This window comes from Manihot esculenta, chromosome 8 (genome assembly GCF_001659605.2).
Source record: "Manihot esculenta cultivar AM560-2 chromosome 8, M.esculenta_v8, whole genome shotgun sequence".
NCBI classification, from domain to species: Eukaryota; Viridiplantae; Streptophyta; class Magnoliopsida; order Malpighiales; family Euphorbiaceae; genus Manihot; species Manihot esculenta.
Genome location: NC_035168.2, coordinates 31,670,903 through 31,684,525, shown reverse-complemented (window position 1 = coordinate 31,684,525; position 13,623 = coordinate 31,670,903). Strand labels below are relative to the sequence as shown.

The 13,623-nt window shown below is 37.7% G+C and overlaps 1 protein-coding gene across 1 annotated transcript; it reads left to right on the top strand.

Annotated features, from left to right (window-relative positions):
• Positions 1-8,058: 8,058 nt before the first annotated feature.
• LOC110621755 (bifunctional monothiol glutaredoxin-S16, chloroplastic) lies at positions 8,059-10,315 on the top strand. Its single transcript, XM_021766039.2, has 2 exons — positions 8,059-8,555; positions 9,642-10,315. Exons 1-2 carry the CDS (start codon positions 8,145-8,147, stop codon positions 10,143-10,145), a joined length of 915 nt encoding a protein of 304 aa, XP_021621731.1. The 5' UTR covers positions 8,059-8,144; the 3' UTR covers positions 10,146-10,315.
• Positions 10,316-13,623: the final 3,308 nt, after the last annotated feature.

Genomic DNA, 13,623 nt, shown 5'->3' with positions numbered 1-13,623 from the left:
GTTTGAAAAATTTTATCCGTCTCGGATTCGGGTAGGGTTCGGGATTAGGTGATCGGATACCCGTTACCCGAACCCGATTAACTATACTAACAAAACTAACCCTAATCTCTAATTTATTTTTTCATTTTACTCTTTCCTCTCTTCGTCTACGTCTCTCTCTCTCCCTCGCTTCCCTTCCCATAGTTCTCAGTCACGCCTCTCCCCCACTTCACTGACGACTGCCGGCAGCCCAGTCGTCACCGGCGACGTCTCCTTTCTCTCCCCAGTCGACGATAAATCTTCTCTCTCCCCCGTCAGCAATATCTCCTTCTCTCTCTCCAGCGGCGACATCTCCGACTTTCCAGTTGAAGACAACTCTTCCCTCTGCTCGGTCGGCGTCGGCGATATCTCCTTCTCTCTCCCCAGTCGGGTGAAATCTACTCTTTTCGATTTACGCTTCTCTCCCCGCACTTCACTGACGCTAGAGACAACCCTTCTCTCCTCAATCGGCGACATCTGCTTTGACTATAACTCTCTTCAGGTTTCAAGATCTTTTATGTGTATGTTCTTAAAGAATTTTATAATTTATGAACTATTAATCTGATTATTTGGATATGTTAAAAAATTTAATTATTTGCTATTTGATTAATGTAATACTGTTGATTTTTAAATTTTATGGACAATTAATCTAATTATTTGATTATAAATCATTATTTGTTGGGTTGCTGAGTTGCTGGTTCTTGTCATTGAACATTTCTCCTCCTACTGGGTTGTGCAACTATTAGATAGTTTATTTGGTTTTATCATTGAATTGAATTAAAAAAATTATTTGCTGAGTTGCTGGTTTATATCGGGTTTGGGTATTGTGCGGGTATTATTAAACGGGTTTGGGACGGGTTCGGATAGTAAAATTAAAATATTAAACGGGTTTGGGACGGGTTTGGGAATTGTATATATAATCGGGTTCGGGTTTGGGTACTCTCAATTTTGCGGGTAACCTACCCGTTTACATCCCTAGGAAAGATTGCGAAACATTCTGAATAGAGTTAGAAATAAAATGTTGCAAGAATCAGATTGGATGGAGGCATATAAAAGGAATAGATTTGTTGCCTATTGGAATACACCAGAGTGAAGAAAGAAATCAGAAGCTGGTAAAGTTAATAGAAACATAAAAAAAGATGAGACTATTACGAAATAAATTAAGTAGATTTTTTTATTATGCCTATTTAATGCTCACTTGTAAAATTAACTAATTTTTTTTATCAGAAGTAAAATTAACTAATTGATCTATGTATGTCCAATTTACTCATTAAAATGTCATTAAATTTAATTTTGTTAAATATTTTAACTATTATATCCATTTTTAAATTTATTTTAATATATTAATTTGTTAAATCTCAAACAAATGATTATTTAGTTCTACCATTATTAATCTTTTATTCGGTTTGAGAAAAATTAAATAATTTTCTTTTATAAGGGAATTTCAGTTGTTTTTATACATATATATTAACTGAATTAATGGCGAACTAAAAGTATTTGATAAATTAATATTTATAAATATTTAATTAATTTTTATTCTCCTTTTGAAACCAGGCTTTTATATTAAAACAGTAAATTTAATCTAAGTTATAGACTTGCTAGATACACCTAGAAAAATCTACAATTAAAAAAGTTAAATTAAAAAATTTAAAGTAAAATTTTCTCCAATAGAGTTGGGCGGTTCATATTAAATATTAAAATTAGAAAAGACCTATAATTAAAAAAGTTATATTAAAAAATTAGGATAAAATCGTCTTAAATAGAGTAAGGTGACTCATATTAAATATTAAAACTAGTATAAAATTTAACTGGATTAGCATAAAATATAGTTGCTCTAACTAATTAATTAGTAATCAAATTAATTTTTTGATATAGATCCAATTAGGCTCTCAAAGAAAATAAAACTCTACAATCGTGGATGAACGGTCTAAATTCAAACTAATAATCATCCTTGAACAAATATCTAAAAAATTTTTAACATCAATTTTCACGTCCATATTGCTAATGTTCTGACTATTTAGGTGACAGAGTATTCTCTCAAAACTGAGACTTCTTCGTGTAGAAAAAAGATACTTTATAACTTGATAAGGCCAGAAATCAGGGGCGGAGGGAAGGTACGGTAAGGGGGGCACGTGTCGTACCAGCGATCGGAAAATGCTTTGAAGGGGGATAAGGTGCCGCAGCAGCGCAGCCGGTGGTGCCGCAACAGTGCAGTTGCAGCCGATGGTGCCCTACCAAAGGAAAGCTTCTAGCTCCGCCACTGCCAGAAATCATATTAATAATATTATTATTTGAATATATTTTTATAATTCTGTGAATCGAGAAAAAATGTTCATGAAAATCAAAATTTATAGGCATTTTAATAAAGGTTCTGCCTACCACATCCTAATTTGAATAGCTAGTAGGCATTCGTATAGATTTTGAGATCCAACAATCAAATTTTCTCCCTTTTATTTCTTTCGGATAAAAAAAAGATAATTACTCTCGTATCCTTATATATAATTTAATTAATTAAAATACACTTATAATTATATTAAAATTTTTTTATATTTTAATTTAGTCAACTGAAAAAATTTCTTGTCAAATTAAATCCATTTTCCGGTCAATTTAAGTTGAAAGGATTAAAATCACCTTATTTATATTTGCCCTACCCAATTCTTGTTTCCACCATGAAGCAAAGAATAAGAGAAAGCTGATTGCTTTTTCACTTTAATTTTTCTTTTTCTATACTTTAATTTTTCTTTTTCTATGCTTTGCTCCAAAGCCAGGTTCCTTGCCCTTGTTCATAGCAAAGAATCAATAAAGGTTGCAAATAGGGAAAGATAGGAAAGAAAATGAAATATACAAGATTTCAATGCTTTAATTCCTTAGGCAGTAATACCTATCAAAAGCATATCATCCAAATCAGTCATCTTAGAGATATTTTTCAACTCTTTGGTTGTCATCTTTCTTACAAGAAGAAAAAATGGTTGAGGCTTTTGTTTCCTCTGCCATTGAAAGAATTGTTGATGTACTTGTTTGTGAAGCAAGTTTACTTTATGGCATGCGTGTTGGAAAGAATATTATGCCATAATTATAATTAATCAGTGATTAACGTTACCATAGTTAACATAATTCTAGCATAATTCTAGGCGGCGATAATTTTTTATGGAAATTGTTGATCATGTATGGAATTTACCAGGTTTACAGAATGCATCGTAGGCTTGCTACGGGTCCCGACGGCCTTAAACCGATCTGGATCCTAGCACCGGTAGCGGTCCGGTCACCGGGTCATTATATAATTGATTATATCTTGTACTATATAATCCTTGTATCCTATTACACATAAAGTAAAAAAATGAAAAATACTTTTCTTTCTATAATTCTAGATGATATCAGAGCGGGTTTCGATCTAAAAATTTAGCCGATTTTTCCGCCAAAATACCTTTCCCAACCTTCTCTAACTGAGAAACAGCAATGGCGATTCTTCTAGCCAGAGTCCAGCCGATCAATCTTAGGTAGTAACTGATATAATAACAGACTTGTCACACAAACTCTCTCTGTTAATTCAGAATAGCCAAAATACAAATAAGAAACCAGCAAATCAAATTACTATTAATTTGGCTCACTTAGCTCAAGGGTCTTCAACCCGACAGTTGTGGCTCTAGCACCAGCGCTTTGGCCATCCCTCAAGTGAATATCTTCGTTCTTTGTTTTCTGAATTTAAATCCATTGATATCCCTGTTTGTTCTTCATGTGTGCTTGCTAAAAGTCATAAGAATACTTATCATATTTCCGTAAATAAATCTGATACTTCATTCTCAATAATACACTCTGATGTATGGGGCCTGCTCTAAAAACTGGTTCTCATGATTATAGATACTTTGTTACTTTTATTGATGATTGCACTCGTGTTACTTAGATCTACTTGTTGAAACATAAATACGAAGTGGCTGAAAAATTTTACGACTTTTTTCGCATGATTAAAATCCAATTTCACAGCACCATTCAAGTCCTCCGGTATGACAATGGGGGGGAACTTGTCAATAATCATCTTCAAACCTTTTTTTCGGGACAATGGGATCATTCACCAAACTACTTGTCTGTATACCCCACGGCAAAATGGGGTTGCCGAAAGAAAAAATCGGCACATCCTTGAAATCACCCGAGTCTTATTATTTGAAGCCCGGGTTTCTTATAAGTTTTGGTTCGAAGCAGTTGTTACTTCTATTTACCTCATCAATAGACTCCCGTCTCGGGTTTTTAATTTTCGATTTCTACTGCATACCTTATCTTCTCATCACACCATCCCTTCCCATCTAAACCTTCTACCTAAAATTTTTTGCTACACGGTCTATGTTCACATTCCTAAATCACATCGCACTAAACTTGATCCATGTGCTCTTAAGTGTGTGTTCCTCGGTTATGGTGTCCATAAAAAGGGCTATCGGTGATTTGACCCAATCTCTAAACGGCTCTTCACCACTATGGACTGCACTTTTTTTGAAGACGAGTATTTTTTCTCCTCGCCAACTGGCAGTGAAGGGGAGAATACAGCAGAACCACCACTTCCAAGTTGGCTTAGCTATCCTCGGAGAGAGTCAGAAAATCCTCAGGGGGGAGTCAGAGACTGTCCATCCACTTTCCCTTCCTGAGTCTACACTAGAACTTGGAGACACTGATCATCTAGTATAGTCCTCAATCTCAACGCCACAACCAGAGTCTGCCACCGTAGAATATCTTGAGGAATACGCCACTGAGGTATATGAATCTAAACCCTCTCCTTCTTCTAATAACTTTACCACTGAACTCATCTCCCTTGAGTCTCCTGAAACAGGCCACTATGTACTACCCCCTCGGAGTAACAGAGGAGTTCCACCTATGAGGTATGATCCAGAATTTGAGGTAGCCAAATCTAAGTATCCTATGGCAAATATTACTAGAGGAGAGAATCTATCACCTCAACTTATCACACTACAAAAAAATATTTGCTTAGAATGGATACCAAAGGATGCCACAGAGGCTCAAAAGGACAAGAGATAGATTGAAGAAATGGAGATCGAGATGGATGCCTTGGAGAAAAATAAAACCTGAGAGAAATGCTGGCTACCCAAGGGACAACGACTAGTGGGATGCAAATTGGTGTTTACAGTAAAGTATAAGCCGGATGGAACGGTGGATAGATATAAAGCTCGACTGGTAGCAAAAGGATACACTCTGAAACGTTCTCTCCAGTAGCAAAAATTGATACAATACGAGTCCTATTTTCTCTTGCTGCAAACCTAGACTGGCCACTTCATTAGTTTGATGTGAAGAATGCTTTCTTGCATGATGACCTGAAAGATGAAGTTTACATGGATGCTCCACCAGGGTTCACGAGTGGATATAGACGGGGAGAAGTGTGTCGATGAAGGCGAGCCTCGTATGGGTTGAAACAATCTTCCAGAGCATGGTTTGAGAGATTTACCCAAGCAATGAAGAAATATGGATATTGACAGAGTAACTCTAATCACACCCTGTTCTTGATGAGATGAGGAAGAAAAATCACGTGTTTGATTATATACGTGGACGACATGATTATAATAGGAGACGATGTGGACGAGATCAAACGGCTGAGGGACAACTTATTTCAAGAATTTGAGATGAAAAACTTGGGGGGTTAAAATACTTCCTTGAGATTGAAGTTCTCAGGTCAGACTAGGGAATCCTAATATCACAGAGAAAATACATCCTTGATCTTTTAGCCGAAATAGGAATGATAAACTGCAAGCCGGTTGATACTCCAGTAATGGTCAATCATGAGTTGAGCAAAGATTCAGAAGAAGGACCAACAGATAGGGGGAGGTACCAGAGATTGGTAGGAAAGCTGATTTACTTATCACACACCAGACCAGACGTAGCGTATGCTGTGAGTTTAGTAAGTCAGTTCATGCACGATCCAAATCAAGACCATATGGAGGCAGCATTGAGGATTATTCGATATCTGAAAGGAGCAGCTAGGATGGGTAGGGGTGAGCATTCGATCGGTTCGGTTCAAAATCGAACCGAACCAAATAAATCGAAAACTGAAATTTTAGTATTTATGAAAACTGAACTGAACCGATTTTGGTCAGAAATCAAATCGAACTGGTCTGATTCGATTCGATTTGATTCTGTTTGATTGGTTTCGATTTTTAATAAATTTTTTATTTTTTACACTTTATTTTTAGTATTTTAAAATTTAATTAAAATATTTTAATCTTGATATGATTTAATTTCTCTATATTATTGAAAATAACATATTATTATCACTAATCGGTTCGGTTCAGTTTTTTCGATTTTTTTCTGATCAAAATCGAACCGAACCGAAATAACTAAAATTTCTGAAATTAAAAACCGAACTGAGTTGAATAAAAAATCGAACTGAATTTTCAAATTAATTCAGTTCGGTCGGTTTTTTCGGTTTGAACCGAATACTGCTCACCCCTAGGGATGTGCATGTTGTTCAAGAAGAATGGTCATATAATATACAAATGCTAATTGGGCAGAAGACCGTGCCAACAAACGATCCACTTCAGGATATTTTACCTTCGTTGGAGGTAACTTGGTGACATGAAAAAGTAAGAAGCAAAAGGTGATGACACTGTCCAGTGCTGAAGCAGAATTTAGGGGAATAACAAAAGGACTTGCAGAGCTACTATGGATCAGAAAGTTGATGTTTGAGTTTGGATTTCCATTAGGGGACGCACATGAACTTCGTTATGACAACAAGGCAGCAATCAACATTTCTGAAAATCCTGTTCAACATGATCGAACAAAACATGTTGAAATAGACTGACATTTCATCAAGGAAAAGTTGGTCAATGGTTTGATATCATTACCGTTTGTTCGATTGGAAGATCAGTGGGCAGATATCCTAACTAAAGCAATTACTGGATGAATATTCAATAAAGTTTTGGACAAGTTGGGTATGTTAGATCCACATGAACCAACTTGAGGGAGAGTGTTGGAAAGAATATTCTAGCATAATTGTAATTAATTAGTGATTAATATTATCATAGTTAGCATAATTCTAACATGATATTAGGCGATAATTGATAACATAATCATAGACATAATTGATCATATCTTATATTATATAATCCTTATATCCTATTATACAGAAAGTAAGAAAATGAAAAATATTTTTCTTCCTATAATTCTAGAGGCGTGATGAAGTTCAACAGTTGCAAATTGAATTGAACAGGATTCAATGCTTCTTGCAAGATGTAGACAGCAAACAAGATCAAGATGAATGTGTTCACAACTTGATAGCTGAAATCAGAGACATTGCATATGAAGCTGATGATGTTATTGACTCCTTTCTCCTTCTCAGAGCTCAAACAGGCTCAAGAAGAAGGTTATGTGGGCTTATCAAGAGGACTACCTCCATGTTTAGTAAAGTTCCTTATCTTCATGAAATCGGAACCCAGATCAAATCCATCCAAGCGAAGATTATGAGTGTCTTTGCAAGTATGCAGAATTATGGCATCAAACTTGATGCAGAAGGAAAAGAGTCAAGATCTACAAGTGAAATGCAAAGGCAATTGAGAAGATCATATCCACATGATCAGGAAGATGAAGTTCCGATCGGTATCTATGCAAGCCAAAAGAACCTTTTAAATTGGATTTGCCTAATGATTGCAGTCTGTAACTGCTATGAGAAACCCTTTCTCATGCCCTTTCTTCTTCTTTTTCTCTTTGTTTCTCTCTTAACAAAAAGGAGAAGCTCTCCTCGTCTTCCTCCAGGATTCTCTTCGATCTCTCGGCATAAGGTATAAGTGACAGACAAAGAAAATAATTATGCTAAAATAATTATGAGATCTCTCTTAACAGAAAATAATTATGCTAAAATAATTATGGGATCTATCTTTTCCAAAGAAAATTATAAAAATATTTTAATTAATTAAGGTATAAGTGACGGACAAAGAAAATAATTATGCTAAAAAACACAAGGTTGTTGAGACTGAATTTATTAATAATATTATTATTCGGGGAGCTTTTTGTAATTTACTCTTTTTTTAATTGTTCTCTACTAAAATATCATCGCCGGTCATGTCTGACCAGTGACCTCCGTTCTCAATCCAAGTGAAGTCACAGGTTCGCCGTCTCCCTTGTCATTTCTTCCCATGGCCTCCATCAGCCTCTCTCCTTTGCAAACTTCTCCTTCTCTTCGCGTACTATCTTCGTATACTCCTCAAACTGCCCCCAATCTCTCATTCTATTCACACTCTAAGCCTTCCATCCCCTTTCCTTCCACTTCTTTAAAACCCTACACCCCAATTATACCTCGCTCTCGTTCTCGCTCTCGTTCTCGCTCTCTAATTGTCCCGGCAGCCGTCAAGAAAATCTCCGAGACGGACTTAGTAGCCGTGCCTTTAACGGCGGAGGAGTTCTCTCAAAAATTGCCATCAGAATCGGGTGTGTATGCAGTTTACGATAAGAACGATGACCTTCAATTCATTGGCATATCCCGGAACGTTGGGGCTAGCGTTTTCTCTCACCTGAAGTCGGTTCCGGACCTTTGCTCCTCCGTTAAGGTGCTTGTTTATTGTTATTTTCGATACTTTGTCTTAGGTTCTTTGGTGGTTATACGAAATTACTCGTATATCCATAGACTTTTGCGGTTATTACAAAAATTATTGCTAAAGAACAGGTTATTTGAGTTGATGACATTAATAGGAATACTGGAATGACATTTTATTTTAGATTCTTTAGGGTGCAGATGATTAATCCTTCATACGACATTATTCATTTTGCTAGAAAAGAATTCAAAGAATTCTTGCAAATTCATGCAAAATTTAAACTTTTTAAATGAAATTTTTTGTAAGTTAAAAAAGAATTGTATTTTTTTTTCCTTCCAAACAAGAAAATTGTTAGAAAAGAAAGGAATTGGATCAAAGTTTTGTGAAATTCTTGATTCCAAACCGGCAAAAAGATTTAGAGAATATAGTTTATTGGGTTCCATGATTGAAAGATTTAGAGAATACAGGTCATTGACATACCAATGGGTCCTGATCTGAAGCAATTTATAGGAACTTGAGGTTGGATCATTTATAATGTGATAAGTGTGAAACTTTTACATCAGCTTTTACAATTGGATTCTTGGATTATACCATTCGAATTTTTCACTTATAAAAGGTGAGAGTTATGACTCCTTTGGTAGCCCATAATGTAAGTTGCATCTAATATAAGCTTGATGTCGCCTGGGATTTGTGCAAAATTAATTGAAGTGAATAATAAATGAACAAATTTAGATATGAATATTTATGTTAGTGGTATTAAGCTCATTCTTTTATAAGGTCGAGCTTACAATAGCCATACCTCATAATATATATCACCCATTTCACTTTGTTCATCCACAGTGAGACTAAAAAATTTGAGATGGTAGATATGTTATTAGGCAAATGGGGAGAATTAATCATATTGTGCTTCTTTTGCAGGAGCTTGGGTAAATGCTGTCTGCAAAGTTGAATGTTTAAGCTTGTAACCTTACGATGTAAAACTTTGATTGTTGAAAATGAACAGAAAATAGGACAGCCAGTTGCCAACCATCGTCCTTTTAGTCCAATCATATTTACTTGCACACTAGTAATTTGTTAGTGACAATTGAATTTGTCTTGTAGGTTGGGATAGTAGATGAACCGGATAAAGAGTCACTTACCCAAGCTTGGAAATCATGGATGGAAGAACATATAAAAACCACTGGAAAGGTTCCACCAGGCAATCAATCAGGGAATGCTACGTGGATCAGGCAGCCACCAAAGAAGAAGTCAGATCTTCGGCTTACACCTGGCCGTCATGTTCAGCTAACAGTTCCTCTGGAGGAGCTCATTGGGAAATTGGTCAAGGAGAGCCAGGTGGTGGCCTTTATCAAGGGATCACGAAATGCCCCATTATGTGGATTCTCTCAAAGGGTAATTGGCATTCTTGAAACCCAAGGAATTGATTATGAGAGTGTAGACGTGCTGGATGAAGAATATAATTATGGATTGAGAGAGACGCTGAAGAAGTATAGCAACTGGCCTACATTCCCACAAATTTTTGTCAATGGAGAATTGATAGGAGGATGTGATATATTGACTTCCATGCATGAGAAGGGTGAGCTAGCTGGTTTGTTGAAAAAGTAGGTTCTTGATTTTATGATGCCCAACCCTTCTAAATGGGTGTAGCAGAGTGAAATAGGATGATGAGGAAGTTGAAGGAAAAAACGAAGTTCATGATATGTTTATGATGTGATTGTGTTGGAACCTTCTTCGATTTGAATCATAAATATGAGGAAATGCCAATTACTTCTTCAGACATGGAGTTTATCGATAATGTTTATTATGCTGTTGATATCTTTCAAATGGTTATATTTATGGGTTAGGGAGGGATTTTTTTGTTCACCATTCCTAATCTTGAAACTATACCACAAGTGATGAAGAGGTAGATACATTTGTTTCTTGCAAATTTCATAGTTTGAATGTGAAGTGTGAACATTAACTTAGGTAAGCTTGTGGAGAAATCCATGAAATTAGTAATTCAAGTCTCCTTGTGGCTGAAGGCATTGGCCACTGCCGGCAACATACGTGCAAAAAGGAAGTGGAGCTTGGTCATCATTTGATATGTTGGATTTAAAATTAGACTGAATAATAAATCAAATGCGGGATTTAAAATCAAATTGAATAAATACAAATAGAACAGAATTAGAGAAAAATCAATATGTTAGATTTAAAATTAAATTGAATAAATAAAAATAAACAGAATTAGATAAAAATTAATTTAAAATAAATCGAGTATATTGAATACGGTTTGATTTAATTTGATTAATTAAGTTTTTTAATATACATTTTATTATTTACACTTTATTTTACATATTTTATGATTTAATTAAAATATTTTAATATTAATTAAAATTCAATCACTTTATATTATTAAAATAATATAATATTAATAATTAATTAGTTTATTTATTTATTTTTTTTGTTTAAAATCAAAATAAATTAAAATAATTAATTTTTTTTAAATTAAATTATAGGCTAAATTAAAATTTTAAATTAATTCGATTCGTTTATTTTAATTTGATTGAAATATTGATCACCTTAAACGAGCAACTATGGAGATCTATTGATGTAGTCGGGTAATTAACCGAAGCCGTGGATATGTGAGGAGACGCGGGCATCGAGTACTATGGATAGAGTCGAGGATCTCTGACTGAAGCTTTGAAATCAAGCAATGAACTGCCAACTCAACTCTGAGTGGTATGAGGCGGACACCCTTCAAAGATATGTGAGCCGGTGATAATTGTCACGGACTAAGTGTTTCAATAACCGAAATTCACCTAAACCGTGCGGCACTTAGTTGCTGGAACTAAGTTCAGCCTGTCCAATAGCTCAATACAAGAGCTGTGGTGGGTGAATATGGCAGCAGAAAGCTAAATTGGGAAGAAAAGTTTGCTAGTGGGCACCAGAGAATGATGTTGAAGGAAGAAAGATTGTATTGCTTGAAGGAGAGCTTTACAAGTGTGAGTGCTTTAGCCAAAACTTCAAGGCTGTACAAATGAATGTCTATGGGGGTATTTATAGGCCTCCTACATGTGTATTTACAGAATTGCCCTTCTAGAACATTCAGGGGCTTTTTGGTAATTTTACATCCTATGGAGAATTCTAGATTTGGCTGGCTTAGCAGAGTTCTGGAACCTTCTGGATTGATCTGGTGTCCTCCAGGCCATTCTAGGCGCTTCTAGGCGATTCTGGGCTGCTCTGGAATCCTTCAGCGGCCAACCAGATCCTTCTAGCCAATTCTCGCACGTCCCGGACCCGTCCGAAAGTTTTCCCCCAAGTTGGACCTCGTCTGGCGCAGTTCTGTGGGCCAACCAAATCCGTAGGCCAACCAGCCCCGTTGGCCAATCAGCGATTGCCCCGCCTGCACTTTTCGTGCGCGCCAGTCCTGCATGCCTGTTGCGCAACTGCCTCGTGCCAACTAAGCCTCGTTTAGGCGCTCCATAGGCCCGCTGCGGCAATTCCTCCTTCGCCGAAAATTTTTGGATTTTTGGGAGAGAGGGAAGAGCTGTGACATGCTCCCCCGGCTATTCCCGCGACACCCTCGTCGCGTCTTGCCAATAGGCTTGCACCTTGTCCTCATGTTGCCACAAGGAAAGTTCACTTTCCCAGCTCGCCTCGGCTTCTGGCAGTCCCTTCCACTTTACCAGGTATTCTTTATAGGCTACATGGGACCCTTTTCTTGGTATATGCCTGTGAGCCAAGATCACTTCCACATCATGATCCAAGACGGTGGAAACTGCTGTTGGGGCCCTTTTCGATTTGTTCCTGCTTGGATCTCCTTCATCCGGATAATAGGGCTTTAGGAAACTTACATGAAACACCGGATGGCACTCCAAGTGTGGTGGCAACTTGACTCGGTAGGCCAGCTTTCCTATCCGCTTCTCCACTGGAAATGGCCCTTCGTACCTTCGCAGCAGACCCTTGTGGGCTCTTTTATAGTTCCGAATAGTTTGAGGGATGAGTTTCACCATGACGAGATCCCCTTCCTCAAATTCTCAGTGTCTCCTTTTCAGATCGGCCCACTTCTTCATCTTCTTGGCTGCCTTTGCCAAAGATGCCCTTGCTAACTCCTGCTTCTCTTTCCATGCTTTGGCAAATTGGAAGGCACCTGGACTTTTTCCTTTGTATAGCGCTACCACGTCATAAGGTGCAAGGGGATGCTGTCCCGTGGCCAGCTCAAACGGGCTTGCCCCAGTAGATTCGCTCTTCTGCAGGTTGTAAGAGAATTGGGCTATGTCCAGCAAATTCACCCAATTCCTTTGATTGGCAGTAACATAATGCCTTAGATGTAGCTCCAACAAAGCATTGACACGTTCGGTTTGCCCATCGGTTTGGGGATGAAAACTTGTAGAAAAGTTGAGATTAGTCCCCATGAGCTTGAACAGCTCCATCCAGAAGTTGCCCACAAACCGAGTGTCTCGATCACTGATTATGGAGCATGGTATTCCCCAATATTTTACCACGTCCCTGAAGAATAGTTGGGCTGCATCCCTTGCATCAAAATTGGCCGGCATTGCGATAAAGACCCCATATTTGCTAAACCGGTCAACCACAACCATGATGTTGCCGAACCCATTCACCCTTGGCAACCCAATGATAAAATCCATAGAAACACTCTCCCATGGTCGCTCAGGGATTGGGAGAGGATCCAGCAGATCGGCTGGCCGTTGTTGTTCGACCTTGTCCTGCTGGCAGACCAGGCAAGTTTTCACATATAGCTCAACATCATCGAACATCCGGGGCCAATAGTAGGTGCGTTCCAGCAGGGCCATGGTTCGTCTTGCCCCGGATGGCCAGCCGAGAGGGAGTCATGGCACTCCCTCATTATTTCCTTCCTTAAGCCTCCCCACCTTGGCACAAAGACGCTGCCTTTCTTGGTCCGGACCAAGCCCCCATCCAACCAGAATCTTCTTGTCTTCCCTTGCCTTGCCAGCTCCACCAGCTACTTGGCTTGATCATCATGCATCATTCTCTCTTTGATGCGATCTAGTAGGGAAGAGCTGGGTTGGGTGGCAGTAGCAGCCAGCTCTGCCTTTCTGCTGAGGGCATCAGCAACCAGATT

Coding starts and splice junctions, on each gene's coding strand:
- LOC110621755 (XM_021766039.2), top strand. CDS start 8,145: ATGGCCTCCATCAGCCTCTCTCCTTTGCAAACTTCTCCTTCTCTTCGC. Junction 8,556..9,641: donor ACCTTTGCTCCTCCGTTAAG/GTGCTTGTTTAT, acceptor TTTGTCTTGTAG/GTTGGGATAGTAGATGAACC.